At 50.1% G+C, this 24,858-nt stretch overlaps 1 protein-coding gene across 1 annotated transcript; it reads right to left on the bottom strand.

The window, feature by feature from the left end:
* Window positions 1-7,295: 7,295 nt before the first annotated feature.
* LOC138572113 (arrestin domain-containing protein 2-like) lies at window positions 7,296-14,378 on the bottom strand. Its single transcript, XM_069649245.1, has 8 exons — window positions 14,001-14,378; window positions 12,722-12,788; window positions 11,897-12,044; window positions 11,298-11,400; window positions 10,458-10,714; window positions 9,521-9,683; window positions 8,788-8,939; window positions 7,296-8,555 (listed from the first exon to the last, which is right to left on the bottom strand). Exons 1-8 carry the CDS (start codon window positions 14,272-14,274, stop codon window positions 8,505-8,507), a joined length of 1,215 nt encoding a protein of 404 aa, XP_069505346.1. The 5' UTR covers window positions 14,275-14,378; the 3' UTR covers window positions 7,296-8,504.
* Window positions 14,379-24,858: the final 10,480 nt, after the last annotated feature.

Genomic DNA, 24,858 nt, shown 5'->3' with positions numbered 1-24,858 from the left:
GAGCCAAGTCCACTGGGGTATTGGGGTACCACCAATTGCTGGCTTCTCCCTGCCTCCAAATGGTTGGGCAAACAGTACAGGAAACCATTCTGCCAGTGCACCCTGAAAATCGCATGGGCTTCCCCCTGAGCCTGTTTCTCTGCCTGTTTATGCAGATCTGCCAGAGTGGAGCAGCCTCTCTGTGCTTGGAAAAAGTCAGCCTTATTGGCACCTCCAGCTGAGGACATGTGACTCAGTTCTGGTGGACCCATAATGTCTGAAACTACTGTGGCCTCCATCCCAGGTGTTGGTTCTATCGCGGTAAGCAACCCTGAGATCACATAGTCTGGTGTCATCGCAGCAGGCATCTCAGTGGCCACTAAGCCCTCTCCGGCAGGAGCACAAGCTTCTGTGAGCTCTGGATCTGAACTGGGTAATACCGGCAGAGACAGTCTTTCACTGTCTCTTGTCAGAAGCACCCTTGGCTCCCATGGTGCTGGATCTTGTGATTGCTGTAATTGTTTCCTCATCGGGCTTGTCATACCCTAGCAGACAGCTCACCAAAGTTGTGTCCTTGACAGTGATGCAGAGCTGAGAAGCTTCACCCTTCCAAATGATAGTCAGTGGACACTAGGTAAGGCCATAACTAGCTTGTCAGGACCACTGACCACACCACTCGCACCCACCATCGTAGGACAGCGGGGATACTTGCAGCATTATCACAATGTGCTGGGCCTCTGTTCCCATTTATGAACACATTGTCCAAGAAGATCTCAGGCCACGGTAACACTCGAATGCCACCGGCCGATCACCAAGCCACGTCTTCCACAATGGCGCTTCAAACCTAGATCCCTCACCGATCTGACATTCGCCACCGAGCTAAGCGAGGAAATCAACTCCTTTCTTGGCATTAACCAAGGCACCGTCAACTCTGCCGGAGTGCTATGGGAATCTTTCAAATGCTACATAAGAGGCGTCTGTCTAGCCAAGGAAAACGGAATCCTGAAACTTAGACGCAAACTAGAAACCTGCGAAACGCACCTGAAGGAATTGGAAAAGCAGCAAGTCGCACACAATTCAGACCAAATCCAGGCAAGGCTGAAAGAAGAATTTCTGGACTTTAGAAAACTGGCTGAACGGGAAATTGGGGCACAATCACAGAATTAGACAATACGGCAAAGGCCAGAAGCCTGGAGCCCTTCTTGCTCGGCTTATAGCGGCAGACAGGAGGCCGACAAGGGTGGACAGTATCCGGACACCGCAGGAAAATATGCTGCACAAAGAAGAAGATATAGTCGAGGTGTTCAGGGCTTTCTTCTAGGACCTATACAGCGCCGGGGGCCCAACGGACTCTGATGCGATCCGCAACTACCTCAATGACACTGAACTTTACTGGGTGGAGGGGGAACTCAGTGTGCCACTGAATGCGCCCATAACGCTGGAAGAGATTCAAGAAGCCATCAAAAATCTACCATCTTCCAAAGCCCCGGGGCCAGATGGGTTAATTGGTGAGTTATGTAAATACTTCGCCCCTCTCGTTGCCCCTCTCCTGCTAAATGTCTTTGAGGAAGCGATCGAATCCGGCATTCTCCCACAGACACTAAGAGAAGCGAACGTAATCCTGCTACACAAAAAAGACAAGCCCCCCGAAGATTGTAAGTCCTATCGGTCCAGATCATTAATTAATCTGGACAACAAAATCCTGGCCAAGATCCTCGCCAATAGGCTTCTCACATTAATGCCTGCACTGGTACTCGCCGACCAAGCGGGATTTGTGCCTGGCCGAAACACCACATTCGGGATACGCAGAATGTTTGGGGTTCTGGCAGCACTTGAACCCAATAAGCAGGCAGTGGCGGTGCTGCTGGATGCCGAAAAGGCATTAGATTCTGTTGAGTGGCCCTTTATGTTCGCCGTGCTACAGCAGCTCGGACTTGGGAAACAGTTTATCAAGCTAGTCTCACTCCTCTATACCCAGCCCCTTGCTGGGGCCGACTTGCTCGGCACAGATCAACCTCCAGCGTGGCACTAGGCAGGGATGCCCATTATCCGCTATGATATTCGCCCTTGTGATGGAGGCCTTGGCAGCGGGCCTTAGGGAACTTTATATCCAGAGAGGTCTTAAAATGGGTCCTCATCGGCTAATAATATCACTCTATGGCGACGACAGTTCTGTTCGTGCAAAACCCCTGCGAAAACCTTAATCCGATAATGCGGGAAATAATCAAGTTTGGGTTGGTATCTGGCTTGAAAATTAACCAATCCAAATCAATTGTCTTTCCCGTAAACACAAAAACCAAAATAGCCCAAGACGATTTTAACTTCCAGTAGGAGACAGCTCACGTCCGATATCTAGGAATTAAGGTGTCCCTAAACCACCAAGATATACTGAAAAGACAACTACGAAAGCACACTGAAATTATTAAGAGACAAGGTAAAAAGGTGGAAATCACTACCGCTCTCCATCTGGGGGCGAGCCTCATTGGTAAAAATGGTAATCTTACCCAAACTCCTATACCTTTTCACCAACATCCCCATCCTGCTGTCCCGGCGCTTCCTGGGTTATCTGAGAAGCCTAATTCTAGACCTCATATGGTCGGGCAAACCTGCAAGGGTGGCTTACTCATCCCTCGTGCTTCCTGTCAATAAGGGTGGCCCAGCTCTACCCGATCTAGAACGGTACTACTGGGCGGCACAAGCTCAGTTTCTCAGTCATTGGTACGAACCACAATTCATAAGGCCGCATGTACAGGTCGAACGGGCACTAGCCTCACCCAACTTGCTAAGAGACGTGATTATCAGCAATCAAGCAGTGCCACACACGACACTGAACATGGTGCAATCAACCTTCGCAATATGGCGGAAAATAGCTCAAAAGTACAAGATTCAGCTTAGATACTCTCCTTGTGCCCGCGAAATTCATCCCCGGGATTCCACTCACCGCCGAGAAAGTACCTGAACTGGGTGGATAAGTGCAAAATAAAAACTCTTGGCGACTTCTTTATACAAGACACCTTCATAACACCCCAGCAGGCGAGGGAAAAGGGGGCCACGTCCTCCCTTGACATCTTTTTGTACTTCAGAGTGCGATACACCTTGCAGGCCCTCATCCCAACATTGCCGCAACAACCTCCCACCTGGCAACTACTGCATGGAACCATTCAGGCACAAGGGGAGGGCAAACTAGTCTCAACCATCTACAAAACCCTGCTCACGGACACTCTTCCCTCGAACCCCAAAACAAAGACAAGATGGGAAACCAGGTTTCAAACCCCCATTCCTGATGAAGACTGGAGTTATATCATACAAGAGACACAAAAAGTGGCACTCAGTTCCCGCTTCAAACAAATCCACTTTAACCATCTCCATCAAACCTACTATACCCCTAACAAGAGAAACAGACACCACCCTGGCTCCAATGCATCCTGCAACCGTTGTGTCTCCCCGGACGCTGATTTCCTGCATCTAGCGTGGAGTTGCCCGCCAGTGTCTAAATTCTGGTCAGATGTGCTTGACGAAACTGACGCAATAATCGGCGAGAGTGGGACACTCACCACTGGTGGCGTTCCTCGGCCTAACGAGACCCCTGTCTTCACACGTCTGGAAACTGGCAAGCATGTTATTGGTTTTGGCACGTAGAAGAGTGGCTATGGCATGGGGACGAGGCACACCCCCCACCCTAGCGAACTGGAAGAGGGACATCACATACTGCCAAGAAACGGAAACAGAATTCATAAAGACATTCCCTCACCACTCAAGACCCCCAGATATATGGGGGGCCTGTACATCTCGTACCTCTCTAGCGCACCAGCCGGGACAACTGATCAGCCACCACAGTCTCTCTTGTGTAAATGTAAATGCGTTAACTGCCTGGTGTGTGATGGGACTGTCGGGGGGGTGGGAGGGCGTGAGGGGGGGCACTCGGCGGCTTGTTAACAGCCCACTGTTTGGGCTTGTTGATACTCAGGTTTACTAAAATGCAAAAATAAAGTTTTTTTTAGTATTTATAAATGGCCTGATGGACTTTAATGGGGACCTCTCCTGTTTAGAATAGATTTATTCTCCATATCCGTGCCTCAATATGTCCATAGTCAAATGTATACAGTGCATTTATATTGTAAATATGCAAAAATGCACAAAAGTCAACCACTGATTTTAATATGGTTAGATCTCCATTTCTATACGTTTTGTTAATATGTTAAGTTGCCCTAATAGAAACCTGTGAAATTCACTAAAAGAAGAACTTTAAACGGGACATTATCTTAGTAAAACTGAAAAAACCCTGAAATTCGCCAGTTATGGCAGGCTAAGCAACCATAACTCCCCCCACCACTGTGCACTGCTAACACTAACACCCAGGACATCAAAGATGACATCACGAATGTCATTGATAACATCACTGATAACACGTGCATTTAATTTTCATGCACAGCCTCCCTTCTATATGTGGGCCTCACAATAAGACCCTATAGGACGCTTCAAGGGGCATAGTTGCTGCTCGAGCGGTCTCACCCAGTGCATTGGGTCCACTTCCAAGGCCAATTCTTTGAGTATTAAGTCCAAAACCAAAAGGCAGTCTCTAGAGTATGTCGCCTCTTTCTGGAAGGCAACATCTTCAGTACTGCAAGGAAAGATTGAATACAGCCCGGACGCCACATTAAAGGCCCCCACTCTCAGATTTAATAAACCAAATACATAGGGAAAGTAATCATGGATGGACCAGCTGGGCATCCGAAGTGAGCGCAGCGAGTGCAGGAACCACCTACCGCTCTCCATCCGCATTCATGTGTTTAGCAAACTGCTCAATTCTTCTTTAATGTATCCATCTAAGCATTCCCATGCCACTCAGAATGGAACGGCCCACGCCCAAGGTTAGTTCATTTATGTAACTCAGACATGGAAAAGTGCAAAGTCTTGGTGCTTCCTGCACTTCCCTCAATTGGTTTGCAGTTAGGCATACCCAGGAAAATCCCGCTCCATGCAGACAGGCGGACCAAGTAGATCCTACCATAAGGCCTTTAAATAGAATTTCAATCCAGTTTACTATGGGTTATAAATGTGGATTTCTTAATCCACACTGATTCTGTAGCATTGTTAATATAGAGTGACTTGATACGCGTTTCGCGACTGCAATCGATTCATCGGGACTCTTAGATTGCAGCAAAACTAATCCAGACAATCTTGCTCCAGTGACCGGCACACTAGCCTCCGCCTGAAAAACTTACGTCATTTCACTTTTCTACGTGAAGAATAAACCAAAAAAAAAATAAATAAAAATAAAGATTTTAAACAAAACTGGATTGGAATTAGGTTTTCAAAAGTTTTGGATCATCCATTTGCAGTGTTCCTGAGCAGAATATTCTGGGGGCGGGGCCTTTCGTGGAAGAGGTGAGTAGATTTCCTGTGCTGTATTGAGAGGGTGGCGCTGGGTGCGGGTGAACACTGGAACCATTACAGGTTGCAATCAAGGCCATTGCTGCAGCATCGCACGCAGATCCATGAAGCTGCTTCTGTGGCACCAGAAGGTGGCTTTTGCGCAAAATCTGGCATGGTTGTAGTGCGGAATGGGGGGGCGGAGGGCGGTTCCAAAAGTCTCTCCGTGCCGAATAAATCATGGCTGACCTTGATCCAGAGCAAGGAAGGAGGCGCACTTGCCGGTTCCACCTGCAGGCAAATATCGCAACGTGTACACCTGCATGAGAGCTCCCAGCCAGGTGCAGATAGATGCCGAGCTGTGGGCAAGGAGGGCCGCTCTATAGCTTTCATTTATCAGAGTGCAGAAATGTAAAAGTACAGTCTTTAGCGCCGGCTTCATATCCCACCACTGGTGGGGGGGCAGATGTGGGTGTCTGGGAGGTGGCCGGAGTAGGGGTGAAAATATCCCCCCTCAGGGGGTACTTTATGGTAGACAGGTCGTGTGCCACAGCCCTGACCCCCACCTCCTTGCACGATGAGTTCTTACATGTCATCCACACACAGTGTGGCAAACACAGTGATGAAAGGTGTGTGATTAATAACCACTGGCATTGCCCCATGCCATGAGTCCATATCACGGATGGGGATCCAGACGTATGCACACCAGGCTTGGGCCCATACCCAAGGAGGGCAGCCCAGCGCCAAACCCTATTCATATTCCATGTGACCTCTGACCCCTCTCTTGATCACAGAGTTCGCCGATAAAGTGGTTGTGAAATGTCGGGCATGCTCTGCCCTCCCCACTACAGAACAGAAGCGTTCTCTCTGCGATTAGGCTCACACTCCAGACCCACCCCCACTTGCCTACCCACCCACAGGTGCCAGTTCACAAACAAAGAGGTGATGGCTAGAAGGTTTAGACTGAATCTTAACCACTCGCATTGCTCTGGGCAACCCTCCAGGCCATCGTTTTTCAGCCTGCCAAGCCATTACAGAAGGGGAAAGACCATATGAAAAATTAGAGTTAGTGCCACTCAAAAGGGCCAGTCACAGCCCGAAATGCTAGGTCACATCCCTTCTGCACACGACCACAAGCATCCCCAAACAAGTTTCGCCTTGTTGCCTCAGTGAGGAGTAGCTAGGGTCTCTAGGCCCAGCCTGCTCGGGACAGGTTTCACTTCTCAGCATGGTCCCCTCTCCAAGATGCACGTAATCTTGCTTCACGTCATTTCATGGCAGTAACAAACTATTCATTAGGATGGCTAAACTAAGATAGTATTATGCAAGTAATGGTTAATTAGTCAGCACTTGCACTAGTAGTTTACCAAAAGACTATGGTGGCATCCAAAAAGACCAAATATAGTGTGAATACTATGAAAAGGCAAGTCAAACACTAAATGTAGCATTCTCCCGGGTCACCCGGCTATTTGGGCTTTATATTAATGGGGGCGAGGTGGGGTGGGACTGCAGTGGCAACAGAAAACCCTTATCGAGGGCTCGACTGGGTCCTGGGAGCATTTGGGATTAAACGTGTGGTAAATTAACGCTCAAATATTGGTCCGCACCGTCAGCTGCGCAGTTACTATGGTTGGGGCGGGGGTCCGAGAGCTTCAGCATGTTGCACTACAAATGAACCCCATGATCCGTCTCACATACGCCCACAAAAAGTAACCCACCATTGGACATGGCCCTAAATGCCAATCGGCACCAGTGCACGTGGTGCCAAGAAGCACTGACCAGGATCACTAGTGAGCTAGAACTAGGATCTGGAGTCCACTACTGAACTACGCCAATATAATGCTTCGAAAACAAGATTAGGACTCCGCAACAGGATGTGGTTGTCTGACAAAGAGGCCCGGGAAATGGGCCCTGGCACGGACTTCAGATAACACAAGGCAATATGCAGTTTTAGAAAACATTTATTTTTATAAAAAGTACAAAAAGATCATGGAGTATACAAAAAAGTATGCGATAGTAATGATACAGAGAAGTACAATACATATAAGGCACAGTGTGTAAATCATAACACTCGGCTCATATTTAATGCCTTTGGGTTAGGAGGTTGAGATGATCAGACCCCTTAAGGAAAGCGAAATGATCAGAGTCTGGATTTGCGTGCAGGCAATCCATTGCTTTTAGGTTAAGAACACCTGCACAATACCGCTTTGGGTTGCCTAGACGCTGTACAGTGCGAGACAGAAATACACCATTACAGTTTAGAAGTATTAAGCCCTAGGCAGCCTTAGCAGGTTTGGAAATGTAATTATAAATGCCACTACAAGGCACGATTTACAACTCTGGGGTAAAATGTGGGCACACGTGCAATACTGGCATAGCAACGTTGCAGGTTAAGTCTACCTGGCAAAGAGTGGATCAAACGAGGTGTGCATTCATGTGCCCCCCACCCACCCCCCGCTCCATTGGGGGTTATACATTTGGTGTAGGAATGATGCCACAGCAATACGGGACAGGTAAAAACCTGCCAACAAAGCTCTTGTGTTGAAGGACACAGGATCAGATGGGAAGCAGACTTAACATGTAAATAATAAAGCGTCCTTCAAGAACACCTGGTGGCAAAGGGTTCCAGCTCTCCCACGCCACAGGGATTTGTCTTGTGCAGGAGCTTCTTTCACAGTTTGAGCACATAACACAAAAAGTGAATCTGGCCTTGTGCCAAACTCGCCTTGAAAGAGTCATTACTCTTCATATCGAAGGTTCCAAGCTCCTCTCTTCTTGCAAAGGGCTTCTCCTCCCTTCGGCTCCAGTAAAGGGCGGTTTCACCTCCTTGGTGGCCGTAGACATCCACAGAAGCTGCTTTCATCAACATCGGCTGTCTCAGATACCAGCTAGTCCAGACAACAGTGCTAAGAAGGCCGGCGCGACATAACCACCTGGCCTCAGTCATGTGTTCGGTTGGAGCATACTCATGCCAACCAATCATGCCAGTCTCTGGGCCTACACACTCCAGTGCTTGCACCCTCCAGGACCGGAATGCTCAGGCTCTAGTGGCACTGGGCCTTGTACTGGGGCACCACACCGAGCTGCCCATCCTCACTGGGTCAGAACGACGGTTCTCATTCTAGTTAAACGGCACTGTGCAGTGGTTTCCTTCAACACGTCATGCAGCGCGGCCTCATGCTGTCGATTGGGTTTGGATCCACCTGAGAAACAAAAGGAATAGGGTTAAGCCAGGTCTACTGCGCACAGCTGGACAACCTAACCTCAAATTTCAAGGGATACTAATGTGTGCTTGTACACCCCCCCCCCCCTCACCCCCCACCCCTTTCCACCAAAACATTGTTTAGGCTTCCACGGTACACAAACATCCCCCTATTGGACGACACAGACATGGGGTGTACGAGAATAAAATAGCAAGACAGAAAGAGGACTCACCTCAGAGTACAGAGGCGGCGGGCGGTTGCGGAATTCCTGGATGTAAGCATAAAACGGTCCCTCCAGGACGCCGCTGAAGTCAGTTTGCACTGGAGGCGACATGCTGTGTTCGGAGTCATCATCAGACGCAATGGACGAGTACTCGGGAGGAGCTGGAAAGCAAAACAGTGAGCAGGTTAGAAACAGTGTCTGCAGGGAGCAGATCTATATTGCACATTACAAAAGACTGTAGGCTGGCTTCCTTCCTCCCCATCCTGAGAGATCGGCCTAGTCCAATTGGAAAGCTCCATGGATTATACAGAAGTTGTGACTCTGCGTCACTGTGATGCACTGTTCAGGATTGTGAAAGACAGAGCAACTCTGATGGATACAAGCAGCCCTTTAGAAGAATTGGGGGTGGGGGCATATGGATGACGTCATGGATAATGATCAGGTGCTTGTAGACGATTTACACCAAACATCGAGGGCATGGATAAGAATCAAGCCGTGATTAATGTTTTGATGCACCCGGATGAAGATTTAATGCTGAATTCTGTGATACGACAAGAAATTAAAACCCCAGGCAGATCGAGCCATGTCATTGATTAGCAGAGGTGCCCATGAAATGCCATAAAGCCATTGCCGATTGGCTAACAGGCTGGAGGGCAAAGCCTCAAGGAGAAGCCCTCTCTGTAGAGGCCATATCGGGTTAGCCAGTCTAAGATCCAATTGAAGCCATCAATAGGACACTTACGCTCAGGCTGCTCCGGGATGGTCATGCGTAGCCAGTCCAGGTTGACGCTGTACTGGCTGCCGACACTCGATGTCCGGCTTCCAAAGGGGTGCAGGGGGATCGTCCCGACGACGAGCGGCAGCTCCAGGAGCAGCTTTGAAGTGCTTGGGATTTCAACACAAACCTTCATGGGAAAAGAAAAAACAAGGTGACTTTTTAATAAAAACACACAATAATCAATTCACCTCTTTGACATACGAAGGGCAACTCCCGTCACATTTTGTGGGCAGACTCATCCTCCAGCAAACCCCCCCTCCCCCCGTGCCTCGGGGAAACAGCTGCAGCCTCGCAAAAAAGCCCTGATCGCGAAGCAGGAAGCGGACATGTCGATACAGACACAGTTTCGGTGGGAGTGGCGGGATTTCCACGGGCACGTGTCAATGCCTCTTACACAAGAGCACAGTGCCCAGGGGGCGGGGACGGCCTATACCAAAGGCGACAGAGCGTGGGGAGGGCGAGGGAAGTCCTCCGGGCACTGGAGGAAGGAGACAATTGGAGCGGCCCCCATTCAATGAGAGCCCAGACTTGCTGCCAATTATTTTGCCCTCCACAGTTAATCCACCTGGTTAGCCTGAAAACTGACTTTGGGCTAATTTTAGTATAATGTGTGGCTTTAGTGGCAACACGTTGAAAGGCCAACATAAGCCTGCAATAGGTCTAGCGAAGTAAATACAGATTAATGGAAGGACGGAAGTCGCGTTTAACGGAAACAGGGAACCCCTTAATACAGATGCAATGTCTTTAAGCCACCTTAAGGGGATACACCGCTATAGCAACAATTGTCTTTATGTGGGACTCGCTCTATGGCCGCTAGAATTGCTATAGTACAGAATATTCCACTACCCGCTTCTCCCCCCACCACAATATTGTTCTTCTACAGCGATTACAAGGACCCTACCTTCAGAATGTACTCCACACGGATGATCCGGCAGTGTGTGATGGACGGGCTGAGGGGCGGGACCTTCAGAGCTCTCCCATGCCACGTCTCCCGCTTCCTTGGAGCCACAGCATCGCCGGCCAAGGTGGCCACCACCGTTTTCTTCTGCTTCAGGGTTCCCCGGGCAATGAACGTCTGAGTTTGTATAATAGCTGCCTTGGGCACCACAGACTTTGAGGTGCTGTTGTCAATTTCAGCAAAGATGGGGATGACCTCACCTGTGAGAGGAAGGAGGAAAGCTTTTGGTTATCAATGTGAACCCATTGTCAGGACCTGCGGACAGTGCCAACAGTCTACATGGATGATACTTTCTATTGTTGGAAACTTTTGCAGCAAAAATAAAGCTGTTAGCCGAACATAGCATCAATCATCAAGGTCTCAGGATCATAGTTCAGGGGCAACGTGCTCGTCTTGGAAGCAAGACACGGGGCAACAGAGGTTTGATCCCCGGGTTCGCACTTAGATACCTCTGGGTAGTAAGCGCGTTATAAATAACCTATCATTAATGCCATTGGCGCATTTACAAACAAGACTGAGAAGCCCACAGCTATACACAGAGACATGGCAAATAAGAGTAACAAAGGATTTTTTGAACCAGGAAGTTCTGTGATGAAATAAAAGCCTTATGTCAACATGAAGAATTAATGCATTTGTGCAATTGTGTAGTTTATGGCAGAAATATGAAAGAGAAGAGGAGGCATCTGCGAAACAAGCATTTTAACCTGCCAGGAGTGGAAGGGCCTGCACAAATGTAGCTACTAATGAGGTTTTACACAAGCACCAGACGTGGGTTCAAGTTACCTGGGGTGTAGCCTTTTCGGTCGATCTTGGCAGTCAGAGAAACCTGTCCGAGGCTGCAATACCAGGCATGGGCATTCTTTTCCTTTGTACCCGCCTGCGGAGCCTGGAAGAGAGGAGAGGGGGCATTTAGACATCGCGTGAGGTAAGCGTAGCGGACACCAAACATTGAGAAAGAGCCACCAACATTTAACAATTATAGAACCTCTCACCCTCCGCCCTGTCACCGCTTCCCCCCCCCCAATTTCAACACTGTCAATGGAAGATTTGCGCAGGACCCGAGCAGATCATATGATTTAGTTCTATTACTCAAATGGTACCCACAGGGCCACCCTGGGCAGTATACCCTGGCACACTTTCAGAAAGGCAATCGTGCGACAGCTTGGTCGAGGATAAAAACTGTCGAAGCCGTGAGCCAAAATGTTCCTCACGCTGGAAATGGAGCAATGTAGTAGTTACCCACAAGGGTGGCTTTTTAGCAGTTGGGTGGTTTTTTGTAGGGTTTTATTACAGGCTAGCAATTAGAAAAAGGAATAGCACTGGTAAGGCCAGCAGCCTGCGGAAAGGGCCCCCACACCTCTACAGCCACCGTCCAAACTCACCAGCAGGGCGGGCGTGTTAACATCAATGGGGTCGAGGACCGTGAAGTCAACCTTGACTTTCTTGACAGTGGTCCAGGCCCGGTGGAGCTTGGCCTTCACCCAGTAGCGCACACTGCCATGCTTCCCTTCAAAGGAGGTCACCAGAGTCCTAGGGTGAGGGGAACAAAAAAGAAAAGATGAGCATTTGCAGTCAACACAAATCACTGGCTCGTTCTTCGCTCTGCACCCTACAACCCATCACTGATGGTCCGTCTACGACTCGCACACCCTACAACCCATACGACTCGCGCACCCTACAACCCGCACCCTACAACCCATCACTGATGGTCTGTCTACGACTCACGGAGTAGAAGAATCCTCAGAAGTTTCACTTTGGTCAGGTAAGGTCTTACATGCCTAGATTAAGGCTTTACTGGCCCTAGATGGGCATCATCAAGTGTGGCCTTACTGGCCAACTGGTCCTAGGTGGGCATATCAGTTATGGTCTTAAATGCCCACAGAAACGCTTCACTGGCCATCAGTGGGTATACCTGACCAGCAACCCATCACAATAGGAATAGTCAACAAATACGTCAATTGTTTTTTTTTCCTTTATGTCAATTTGGCTGCAAATATATGTCCCCCCACCCAGTCCCCTTATCTTAATTATAATGACGCCCTCCCCACAACAGGCAAAGGTCGAATTCGATTAAATCTATCACCATTTAACTTCCTATTCCCCATCACAATCATTTCAGACTACCCCAAGCACGCCCTCAGTGTCATGGCACTCATCTGGACCCACACACCTGCACTGCGACTCGTCAGTTAGAGGGAAGGACTTACTCTGGCAGCTGGAAGCTGAACGGGAACTCGTGTTTTCCTGCTGGCAGAACTGTAGGTGCTTCGTTATCTGCGGAACAACAAAAGGAAGACATTGAAATTAACATGATCGTTTTGCAACATTTCCGCTCTCCCATTTGCTCTTCTGAGCTGAGCAGTCAATACCCGACACCCAGAAGGGGAGGAAGCGCAGTGAGACCCAAGAAACGTGGCCTTTAGAAAATACAAGAAACTAATCTCAACGCCATTTCACATATGCATAAACACTTATGTCCCAGCTTGCAGAATGGAGAGTAAGTCAGGCCTGGGTGGGGGCGAACCTTCTGGCATGGGACCAGTTATCTACCTCAGAGAGGGCGAGCTTTGAGGCCCCTCCGGGCACATCATTGCGCCCTGATGCAGACCATGGCACTCCAGTGAGGAGTTGCCAGCTCCTGACAGCATGTTGGCAAAACGCGCAGCACAGCCTCAGTTCTGACATCTAAAGGCTGGGCAGGCGGGCGATCATTTGATATGCACCCCCGCCATCATGTGCGCCCAGGCATGTGGGCACTGTTTATATACTCTTGCGCGGAAGGGCATGCGACAACGAAAATAGCCCCCGCAGCCTCTCAGAAAAACAATCCACGTCAAAGCTCACAAGGGGAAGCAGATACATCCAGCAGGCCAGCAGGGTGGGTCCCTTAAGAGAATGTGGCCGGGATAATAAAATAAAACAAAACGGGTAGGGGGTGTCAAACTCTTTGTGAAGTTTGACAAAGAAAATCAGCCATGGAAAGGCTGCACGGGCACTGACCGAGGCACGTGCCCAACAGGGAAACACTCTAGGCTATGGCTCTCCAGCCTAAAATGGAATCTCGGCTCGCTTAGTTGACTCAACTGTGTGATCCTCGGCACTCGATCCATTACTAGTGTTCTGCCAAGAATGCGGGCGATTAAAAGATAATCATGTAGAACGCCAGCATCAGATAGACTGCTGCACACCAAGGGTCCCAGTAAACTAGCGAATGTGTAAAGCGATGCTGCATAAAAGTCATGACGGTGTGGTCAGTTGCCCCAAAAAAAAAAAAAAAAAGCCGTTATAATACATCACTTTTAAGTCTTGTTAAAACGCAGACAGGGTTCGCGTTTGCTATGCCCCACGAGTTGCAAAGAGATCGTGGCCACAGGCACTTAAACCGGCTGAGCTATCCTGCTGGCCACAATTACACACGCCTGAAACCGCCACCCCAAACCCGTGCCCGCCTATTAGCTGGTAGATAGCGCCGGATGCCCTTCTCACCTGTCTGCAGGATGGCCTCCTGGTGGTCGAGGTAGACCACCGAGTCGCTGTAGTTCTGGCTGTAGGCTGAGCTGGAGTTGGCGCTGCGGGACTCGGTCCAGTGGACCCGGGCCAGGCCCTGGGCGTGCAGCTTGAGCGACTCCAGCTTGGTCTCGGCCACCAGCTCCAGCAGCACCTTGCCGGTCACCGTGTCCCCTCCGCTGAAGACGGGTGGGGAGTCCTGCTCCGGGCAGTCCAGGGTCAAGGCGAACTTCTTCACCTTGTCGAAAATCATCTCTGCGGGCTATCGGTCGGACTGGTCGTGTGCACGCAAAGCCTGAGCGCAGTGTCTGCACAGATCCCTTGCTATCACGGCTGAATGAACTCTGAGAAGAACCGGCAGCAGCCTCTGCATTTATGCAGGACAGAGGGCGGCGGCCTTGGCGGCAGCAGAGGGGGCGGGACCGCGGGGCGGGGCTCCTTCCATGAATGGCTGGCGCTCCGAGGGCCAGGTGAGGCCACTTCTTGGAATCGCAGTGATGACGAATGGGGCTTGGCCCTGGTGACCACGCCCCCGAGGTAAAAGAGGAGGAGATAGGCTCTTGTGAGGAGTCTAGCCGCCTTCCACGTACCGAAGGCGGGAATGAACGGAGGTGCCAGGACACAAATAAGGACACACACTAATGACACTTACATAATGCGCTTTACAATGTCAATTGAGTGTAGACGCTGATAATAGTTATTATTTCCTGATAGTGGATGCGTTTCTCTATAAATCCATCGTGTGTTCGACTTAACCGGGAAAATATGGCAGGAAGATACAATGCGTACTCCATGAACATCTCACCGAGTGCCTGCTGAATATTACGTGGTTCAGAGCAGCGCATTGTTAAGGGCCGTTTCTGTTCTAGGAATTATTTTTAGGGGTGCCACACGGGGATACACAGGTAAAGGACACGGGGTGGGGAGAGATAGCTCAGTCTAAAGCGCGCGCGTGTGTGTGTGTGTGTTGTTGCGCTAGCATGTGTATAGACGGGTAACACCCTGATGCTTGCTCTCAGCAAGCTGCATGGATAACCTCGCTGCCAGCCCACGGACCCCTCAGTTGCATTACTCTTCACACAAGGCAGAATACACCTGGGATCCATGCATGTCTAATGAGAGGCACGCGAAGTAGCACCCATTGAAGACTATATGACTTTATTCGGATTCTCGCTTGGGTGACCGAGGATAACATGCACGATTTGATTTGGAGACAAGGCTGGAGGGGAAACAAAAGGGCGGTGGTTAGATATCCTAATACATGTTTCACTTAAACTGCACAGTTGATCAACTGTAACCCCAGCGGATAGCTCAGCAAGTTAACTGCTGAACGCTACAGCCTGTGCCAGCCTTCACGTTCCGAGCTCAAATCTCAGCACAGCTGGTTCCAGCACTTGACTTTATGAGGTCTATAAACTGAGGAACATTGCAAACCTGTTGTTACAACGCTTAAAAGCAGGAGGAATCGCGCTATATCCACTATTCTAGCCGAGCATGGGAAACTCTTGTCCACAGAAACATACATTAAGATGACTCTAGATAACCCCCGGGAGAGGGGCATCGAGGCTGTCGGTCCATTATATGATAGATTATTTATGACGCTCTTAATACCCACGGGTTTCTAAGCGCGGACCCGGGGATCGAACCTGTGGTGCTCCGTGTCGTCTTGCTTCCAAGGCGAGCCCGTTGCCCCTGAGCTATCCTCCCGAGACTGGTATAGGAAAACCGTACTCGCTAGCTGTTCCCTAATTGTGTGGACATGAAAGGCGCACAATGTAGTGGCTTGCATAGTTTCTGCATGCTGCTAAACACTGTGTCTGCGGCTGCACACTGCAAGAGGGGAAGGTGGGGGCCAGCCATTACGGAAGGGGATGAGTGTCCCTCCCCGGCCGTTCCCTAGAGACATTGAAATATTATCAACCTCAAAATGATGAAATGCTGAGTCTGCCCAGTAAGGATTAGAACCATTGATCTGCAGGATACACTGAGATATCTGTGCTGCAATGGTCGATGGGTGGCACAATGGAAAAGTGGGGCTGATTGGGGGAGGGGTAAGTAGAGGTGGTCTAAATCTACGGACAACTTTAGTTGCCAGCTTGGCATTCCAGGCTTCAGGCATGCAACTTGACATTTCAGGCACCCAGGATGGAGCTTGCCATCCCAGGCATCAGGCATGCAGCTTGCCATTCCTTGCATCAGGCATGCAGCTTGCCATTCCAGGCACCCAGGATGGAGCTTGCCATCCCAGTCATCAGGCATGCAGCTTGCCATTCCTTGCATCAGGCATGAAACTTGTCATGCCAGGCGTCAGGCATGCAGCTTGCCATTCCAGGCGTCAGGCATGCAGCTTTCCATTCCAGGTGTCAGGCATGCAGCTTGCCATTCCATGCGTCAGGTATGCAGCTTGTCATTTCAGGCACCCAGCATGGAGCTTGACAGCCCAGGCATCAGACATGCAGCTTGCCATTCCTGGCGTCAGGCATGCAACTTACTATTGCAGGCATCAGGCATGCAGCTTGCCATTCCAGGCATAGGCATGCAGCTTGCCATTCCATGTGTCATGCATGCAGCTTGACATTCCAGCGATTGGGCATGCAGCTTGCCATTCCAGGCGCCAGGCATGGAGCTTGCCATCCCAAGTATCAGACATGCAGCTTTCCATTCCATGCGTCAGGTATGCAGCTTGCCATTCCAGGCATCAGGCATGCAGCTTGACATTCCAGGCATACGGCATGCAGCTTGTCATTCCAGGCACCCAGCAATGAGCTTGACATCCCATGCATCAGACATGTACCTTGCCATTCCAAGTGTCAGGCATGCAGCTTGCCATTCCTGGCATCAGGCATGCAGCTTTCCATTCAAGGCATAAGGCACGCAGCTTGCCATTCCATGTGTCATGCATGCAGCTTGTACCTACATGCATCAGGCATGCAGCTTGCCATTGCAGGCACCAGGCATGCAGCTTTTCATTCCAGGTGTCAGGCATGCAGCTTGTTATTCCAGACATCAAGCATGAAGCATGCCTTTCCAGGCATCAGGCGGGCAGCTTGACATTCCAGGCGTCAGGTATGGAGCTTGCCATTCCAGACACCAGGCATGCAGCTTGTCATTCCCGGCGTCAGATATGCAGCTTGCCATTCCAAGCATCAGGTATGTAGCTTGTAAATCCCGGCATCAGGCATGCAGCGTGCCATCCCAGGCATCATGCATGCAGCTTGCCACTGCAGTCGTCAGGATTGCAGCTTGCGACTCCAGGCATCCGGCATGCACTTTGTCATTCCAGGCATCAGGCATGCAGCTTGCCATTCCATGCGTCATGCATGCAGCATGTCATTCCAGGTGTCAGGCATGCATCAATCCATGCGTCAGGCATGCAGTTTGTCATTCCAGGCGTCTGGAATGGAGCTTGCCATTCCAGGCGTTGGGCACGCAACTTGCCATTCCTGGCATCAGGCATGCATCTTGCCATTCCATGCTTCATGCATACAGTTTGCCATTCCAGGCGTCAGGCATGCATCTTGCCATTCCAGTTGTCAGGCATGCAGCTTGCCATTCTAGTTATTAGGCATGCAGGTTGTCATTCCAGGCGTCAGGCACGCATCTTGCCATTCCTGACATCAGGCATGCAGCTTGCCGTTCCATGCTTCATCCATGCAGCTTGCCATTCCAGGCGTCAGGCATGCAGCTTGCCATTCACTTCGTCAGGCATGCAGCTTGTCATTCCAGACGTCAGACGTGCAGCTTGCCATTCTTGCATCAGGAGTGTGACTGCTGTTTATTTCCGTTCCCTTTTTACCCTCTCTTTGTTTTCGAGTTGTGTCAGTGAAATGTGCAGTATTTGGGACTCTCAGCAGCATCGTGACCTCTCACACACAGACGCCTGGTGCTGCACAGGCAGCAGCAATGGGAACTTTCCTACACTGAAAGAGAACAGGCACAGCACAGGGTACGATATACTCAATTTCACTTACACACAGAGAAGAGGTACAGAGCAAGCAGCAGCAAAGTGAACTTTTCTCACACACAGAGAACAGGTGGAGAGCAGGCAGCAGCAAAGTGAACTTCCCTCACACACAAAGGGAACAGGTGCAGCACAGGCAACACCATAGTGAGCTGCTCTTAGTCACAGAGAGCAGGTACAGACTAGTTAGCAGCAACATTAGACTTCCTCACAAACAACAGGAAGAGCACATGTGGTAGCGGTGCGAGATCCCCTCCCCCTCACACACACCAGGTAGGACAGCCAAACATCCCGTTGTTTCCCACATCCGGCACCCCGGCTCTCAGGGGCGGGAAATGCCCCGACTTTGCTCGTCTGCGGCAGGATCCGCTGTTGAAAGCTTTGCCAGTGCTCGGAGCACACGCGTGTGATATATCAAGCTGCGGGCATGGGCAGCGGCGCCCACCGAGGCGTCAGCAGAGCAATGTGAGGAATTAGCAGTCGAGAGCCCGGGAAGGAGGTGAATGGGTCTTCAGGCAGGGACCACTGTCCCTTGAGAAGCGTGAAGTAGCGCCAGGGCTGCATACCACTTCAGCAGGGTACCCAATGCACGGCGCTTCCCTTCACTTGCCTTGTTTAAGTGTTAATATAGTTTCAAATCCAGATGACATTTATTTAGCCCCCATTACTTTGCAAACTGCTACTGTAAACTGTCATTCAGGGTGGGGACAAAAAAAGCCAAAACAATACTCTTTATGCTCGACGTGTGCCGATAATAATGTATGTCAGGGTTGCTATAACACGAACTGTGTACTTTTCAAGCCATTGTTGTATTCCTTAAACTCTTGAAATCCAAGGCTTATAGGATAGTTAAATCAGCTACACATGGGAAGATATTTGGTCAAGTGCTTTAATCACAGGCTGGGCCCAGACCACACTTTCTTCGCTTTAACGAAGTGTGTGATCCTGGGCAACATTTAATCTCACCGTGTTAGCTGTCAAAATTGGGAGTCCTTTCGAAGTGCTTCAGTTTGCACCTTTTTTGTGATTAAAAAAAACCGCCCTCGTGGTTTAAAAAAAGATCGAGTTGCCAAACATATAACAATAGTAAACATTATTACATTGCACACCAGAACGTTAGCTAATTTGAAGAAAAGCAGTTCCCACGGGGGGTCGGAGGGGGACGCGGGGTGGAGACATGGCATTCCAATGCAGCCGTGTGATCTTTGACAACCCCTATAAAGTTTGATTTCTTGTGTGTAGAAATGCATTACTCGGCATATTAAACTCCGATTTAATGCAAATGTATAGTAATCACTCTGTTCTGCTCTGTTCTAAAAGTACCCACATTGAAAACTACCTCCACCCTATCCCCCGCACCCCCTATGCTACCCCTTCTCCTTTGCTTGAGCGTCATTTTGAAAAATAACCATGTACAGCACTGTCCCCCCCGAGCCCGGCCTCCCACCACCACCCCTACGTCAGCATCCCTCATTGAAGCGTCACGAGTTTCTTTCCAAATTGACTTCGTTCTACAAATACCTGACCTAAATGATCACACTCCCGATGGCATTAATAATTGCGCCATTATATCGCACAAAACCATTTGTTTATACAGCGCCCAACCGAAAAGCATTCCTTTGTTTTGGTAGCAGGCTAAGTGGTGCACGTTTGATCGAGGATTGGGAGGATGAAAGGCTGAGTCAGCCCTTCTGGGAGTTGCCTGTGACCGGCCGGCTGGAGCAGATAGGAACTCGTCACAGCCGTACACAAGAGCGCCCTCTGCTGTCGCACACCTGGAACACGCTTTTGAGAGGAACCGGAAGAACTCTACGAGTCCCGATGGACTCACGGTAAGAAATGGAATTATTTTTGACCAAAAACAATTCGGGGTCGTTTTAACCATCCAGGCGAAGCCGTGTGTCTAAATTAGGTACAGTTCGGTGTGTAGACATGTGTAAGCCCATGGCCCAAAAAATGGCTTGGCTAGATAGGGCTTATGTGTGTCCCTTAAGGGAAACCTAGAAATAGAGGCACAGGCGCCAGGTTTTTGGGTAAACTACTTCATCTATTTAGCGTGTCGTGTGTGATTTAAATGCCTTTGATGAACGGACCCATGCAGCCTACCACCAGGCTGGATCCAATGTTAGAAAAGAATGGACAGAGCCCCCCCCCTTCCCCAGCCCCCGTGAATGTGGTGGGAAGAGGAGAAAAGAATTAAAGGTTCTGAAATTAGAAACACGTTAGAGAACGATTCAGAGAACAAGAAGAACCAAGAGAAGGAGAAAGAATGAAGAGAGGGAGAAAGACAAAGCACAAACTCCCCGGTGTGTCCGTTGCCTCACGCCCTCCCCAGGGTCTGAAGAAAAGCTTGTGCCAGGCTGCATATGGGCCCGACCTGGTGTGGGAACTGTTGGCACGGGCTCAGTGCCTGGAACAGCCGCGGCACCCACAGGGTCATGTCGGCTGTGGGGTCGCCCGCAGTGGCCGAACCGGACAGGCCCATATGTAGTGACGGCTCTGGGCAGGCTCCACAGATTGCCCGCGTGAATATCCAGATGCTCCCTGCCCAGTACGGGCGGGGTGGGGTCCAAACCGGGCAACTCAACCATGCTCCTTGACGGCCCGCCTCGTGGCCGGTGCGGGAGGCCCTGCCTAGAATTCCTCCGACGCCATGCTGGGCAGCCCGGCTGAGGAGAGACGCGGACGAATTCCCGGGCTGCCTCATCGTGGAAGCGCGGGTGAAGAAAAGTCCAGGGCTACCATGGCAGAACAGCACAAGTGAAGAGGAGCGGCCTGCCCCCTGCACCCCTCTGATGCAATGCAGAGGGGGCAGGGCTGTGAGGATGTTGTCTACCCCACAGCTGTAGTGGTGAGCGTGGCCGCATCAGTGAAGAGGAGCGGCCTGCCCCCTGCACCGCTCTGATGCAATGCAGAGGGGGCAGGGCTGTGAGGATGTTGTCTACCCCACAGCTGTAGTGGTGAGCGTGGCCGCATCAGTGAAGAGGAGCGGCCTGCCCCCTGCACCCCTCTGATGCAATGCAGAGGGGGCAGGGCTGTGAGGATGTTGTCTACCCCACAGCTGTAGTGGTGAGCGTGGCCGCATCAGTGAAGAGGAGCGGCCTGCCCCCTGCACCCCTCTGATGCAATGCAGAGGGGGCAGGGCTGTGAGGATGTTGTCTACCCCACAGCTGTAGTGGTGAGCATGGCCGCATCAGTGAAGAGGAGCGGCCTGCCCCCTGCACCCCTCTGATGCAATGCAGAGGGGGCAGGGCTGTGAGGATGTTGTCTACCCCACAGCTGTAGTGGTGAGCATGGCCGCATCAGTGAAGAGGAGCGGCCTGCCCCCTGCACCCCTCTGATGCAATGCAGAGGGGGCAGGGCTGTGAGGATGTTGTCTACCCCACAGCTGTAGTGGTGAGCATGGCCGCATCACATGACAACAGGAATGCCACCTGATGTTAAGATAGCACTGTCGGGCTGCGGTGGGGGCATGGGTAGCCCCCAGGACACAGGGCCGCCCAACAGAGAGAACTTGGCCATAAACCACAGTGGTGATGTCGCGCCTCGAAACACATGTGTACAGGTGCGTTATAAATGACTTATATCATATCATTGGCCATGGCAGTGGCCGAAAAACACAATTTGTTTTTCAGAGTGGCGGTGAGCACCAAGGGGTGTGCCCCCAGGCTAAGGGCCACCCTGAAGACTAAACAAACTGGCTGTGGGTGTGGTGTTGAGGATGGGTGGGCCCCGACCCAGGGAAGGGACCGCCCAGAGACCATTGCAGTGCGTGGGCACGTGTGAGGACTCAGGGTTGCCCCATAGGGGGGATGGGGCCACCTAGAAGAGGGAACTGTGGGGCAGACCCCCATCATCTATGTTATCAGAAAAAATTCACTGCGTGGATAGACCCCAAAAGGTACTGAGAAGGGGTGGCTGACTGCAGCGGTCACCCATATGTTATATAATACATTATTTGTGTTGTATGTCATTGTTTGTTGTTTGTATATATATATGTAGCTATGTGTCTTAGATTATACTAATGTATTGTGCATATAAAATGTCTAATGGGTTATATATAGGTTTTTATATGCTGTGTGTTAGTGTTGTAGGAATGTTTAGCAATAGTGAAGTTCAGAAGGGCAATGCCATGTGGGTGTAGGCATAAATGATTCATCGTAGGGATTAGATGGGCGTGGACCCTGGGGTGAGGTAAGGGGCTGCCTGTCTGATGCCGCCACCGGTGTGGGACCACCTACATAGGCCATCCTCTGACCCCATGCTTGGGTGGGTGGACCAGACGTAGGGCAGGGGTCTTTTCCATCAGTCTTACCCTATGCGTCTCCTTGTGGTGCCTCCAGGAAGGAAGTGCTGATAGGGGAGATCCCTATTCTGGAGGAACTCATGCCAGGAGAATTTAAATAGGGGGTTAGGTGTTAGAAATATAGAAATGTGCCATTGATAAGGTTTCATTATTATTATTTTTTTTAAAAAATAAAGAGGATTCCCCTTTGTGATCCCTAACACATCCACCTTGGTCTCCGTGACCAATTGAAGTAAAGTGAGTACTCAGGGTGTAGCCCATCTCCTGTTAACAATTTTTATTATAAAAGTGCAGTGCCCCCCTGTCCAGCTGGCCTAGAGGGTGGGGTTGGTGGATCCCATGGGGACTATCCCTGGCCTGGGTCTGGGAAGGTGGGATTCTTGGCCAAGTCTGGGGCCAGAAACCAGGGACTACATATGACCTTTGATAACCAAAGTCTGGGGATTGGGAGCTGCAGCAGAAACATTGTGTTAAAGGGATTTATAAACCGGGAACACAGCCTGGAAGCAGCAGAGTCCTCTACAGAGGGTGCCCGCTCAGGAAGGCACGAGCAAGGGCTCGTGGTAGCAGAGGAGCTGGGATGGGGAGGCCAAACAGGGGAGCAGAAATAGAATTATGGAAGTAGGGGGGAGGGCGCCAAAAGAGAAAATGAATATCTGGTTAACTAGCCAGCCACTTTTTATTTTATGCAGAGTCCAAAACTTGGTAGCAATATTTTAAAGATGTTCTTGATCAGTTTTTCCTTTAAGGCTTCATCAGCTATTGTCACCTTTTTTGTTGTAATTATTCCCCCTACCCTGCAAGGTGCAGAGTGGAAAGCCAGTGTTATGTCTCCCGGGACTCATCACACAGCTAGTTCCATGGGGTTTACCTGCCTAACCTCCGGGTTTAGCCCGAAGACTCAGGGTTTTTATGCTCTTCTCTGGGTCTCAAGGGAAGAGCATGGAGTCTCCGGGTTTCTGGCCGTTCAGGACACCACTTTACAAATGGGCCGCAAATGAGCAATACATATTCTTCCTGCATTAGGCATATTGCCGCCTGAGTGCGAACACCATGCAAACATGCACGTTTCTGCAATCTGGCTCATGGCGCTGAACGTTACACAACTGTCCCTGAAAATCCAGTGGTCTCCTTGTCAATTTACATAAACACGGCCGAGTGCCAAAACTTGTGCAAGCAGTTACATTCCCTTTTTAAGGAAGGCAAGGCATTGTGAAGTCTAGTGAGGAAGACAACACAAGATGACTCGTTTACCAGGCGTTCCTGTTTCTATTGCAATTGTTAGCTTGGAAAAAAACTGCCCTGTGTTTTTAGCACTTTTTTTGTTTCGTTGTAGTCATGTTTTTTTAAAAATATGTGGGCGTGGCCGGTGGGTGGAGCTTGGGTGACGTAATTCACTGGGTTTTAGTTTCTCTAATGTAGGCAAGTATGGTCTGCGGGTGTGAGATGGACAATTGGAGTTTTTCCAACAGCAGTTTCTGGAGATGAGTCCCCTCCCCAAGTGGAGGGGCCGCAAGATGGTGGTTTAGGAAATTAGCAGGGTACGAGCAGGGCAGGGGCCCACATTAGGGAGCTGGAGTAACCTAGTACCTCCCAACACGACCATGACGGAGCCAGAATATGGGGAGTATGTGCATGCCAGAAAGTGGGCTGGGCGTATTAGGAACGCAAGGAAATACAGTTAGTCGGGCGACAAGCACTTCCGTAGGTGATGCGATGGCACCAGAGGCCCCCATCAATAACCCTTCAGGTATGCTCACATGGTGCATTTTGCCAGAACTAAAAGATAAGATTTGGAAGGACAAATTTGTAGATATATTCTCATTGTTGAATTATACGGTATCTGAGGAGGTAAAGGATGCCGAAGTGGAGGAGAAGGAAAAAGAAGTTCAGGTAGAAAAATCAATCATAAACTGGACAACAGGTTTCGCAATATTTTCTATAGTAATGGTCGAAACATTCTCAGAGTTGCATCAAAAGTTATGGTCATACTTGCACTTAATACTGAACATGTACTGCAAATGTACATTTGGCGCATGGCTCAGTTATGATAAGAGGTTCAGGACATCATAGGCAGAGAGTGTGCAACTGGATTTGGGGATCAAAGCGCTAGATCTCTAGGTCAGTGGCACCATGGTCTGCCAACAGGGAGGAAGGACCCAAGAGGCCTGGGCGCAGTTGGCCTAGGCACCAAGTCATGTACCAGGACAGTATGTAGATTTAAACACGCATGCTCTTTCTGTGGGTTCCCGGTACACCCCGACCCGAGATGTAACAAGAAAGCAAAGGACAAGGAGCACAAAAAAAATGAGTGATAACTTCTCGCAATAGGCCCACCTGCCCTCACCAATCAAGTTGGATGTACACCTCTTGTTAATGTTAATGTTCATTTTAAAGATCATTTATAATGCGCACTATCACCACCGGAGCGGATCCCTGGCGCTCGGGTGGATCTGAAAAGGAAAGAGTGTGGGTTGGTAGGGCATAGCGAGAAGAGGTAGAGCGGGAGATGTGATGTCCCGTTCACAACTTCAGTTTGGTTTGCACCGTTCGCTGAGCTTGGGTTGCGA

This window comes from Ambystoma mexicanum, chromosome 1p (assembly GCF_040938575.1).
Source record: "Ambystoma mexicanum isolate Mex_15411 chromosome 1p, UKY_AmexF1_1, whole genome shotgun sequence".
NCBI lineage: Eukaryota > Metazoa > Chordata > Amphibia > Caudata > Ambystomatidae > Ambystoma > Ambystoma mexicanum.
The sequence above is the reverse complement of the archived record's forward strand: the minus strand, read 5'-3'. Positions and strand labels throughout refer to the sequence as shown.

Coding starts and splice junctions, on each gene's coding strand:
- LOC138572113 (XM_069649245.1), bottom strand. CDS start 14,274: ATGATTTTCGACAAGGTGAAGAAGTTCGCCTTGACCCTGGACTGCCCG. Junction 10,715..11,297: donor CCGAAAAGGCTACACCCCAG/GTAACTTGAACC, acceptor TTCCTCTCACAG/GTGAGGTCATCCCCATCTTT. Junction 8,940..9,520: donor CATCCCGGAGCAGCCTGAGC/GTAAGTGTCCTA, acceptor TTTGCTTTCCAG/CTCCTCCCGAGTACTCGTCC.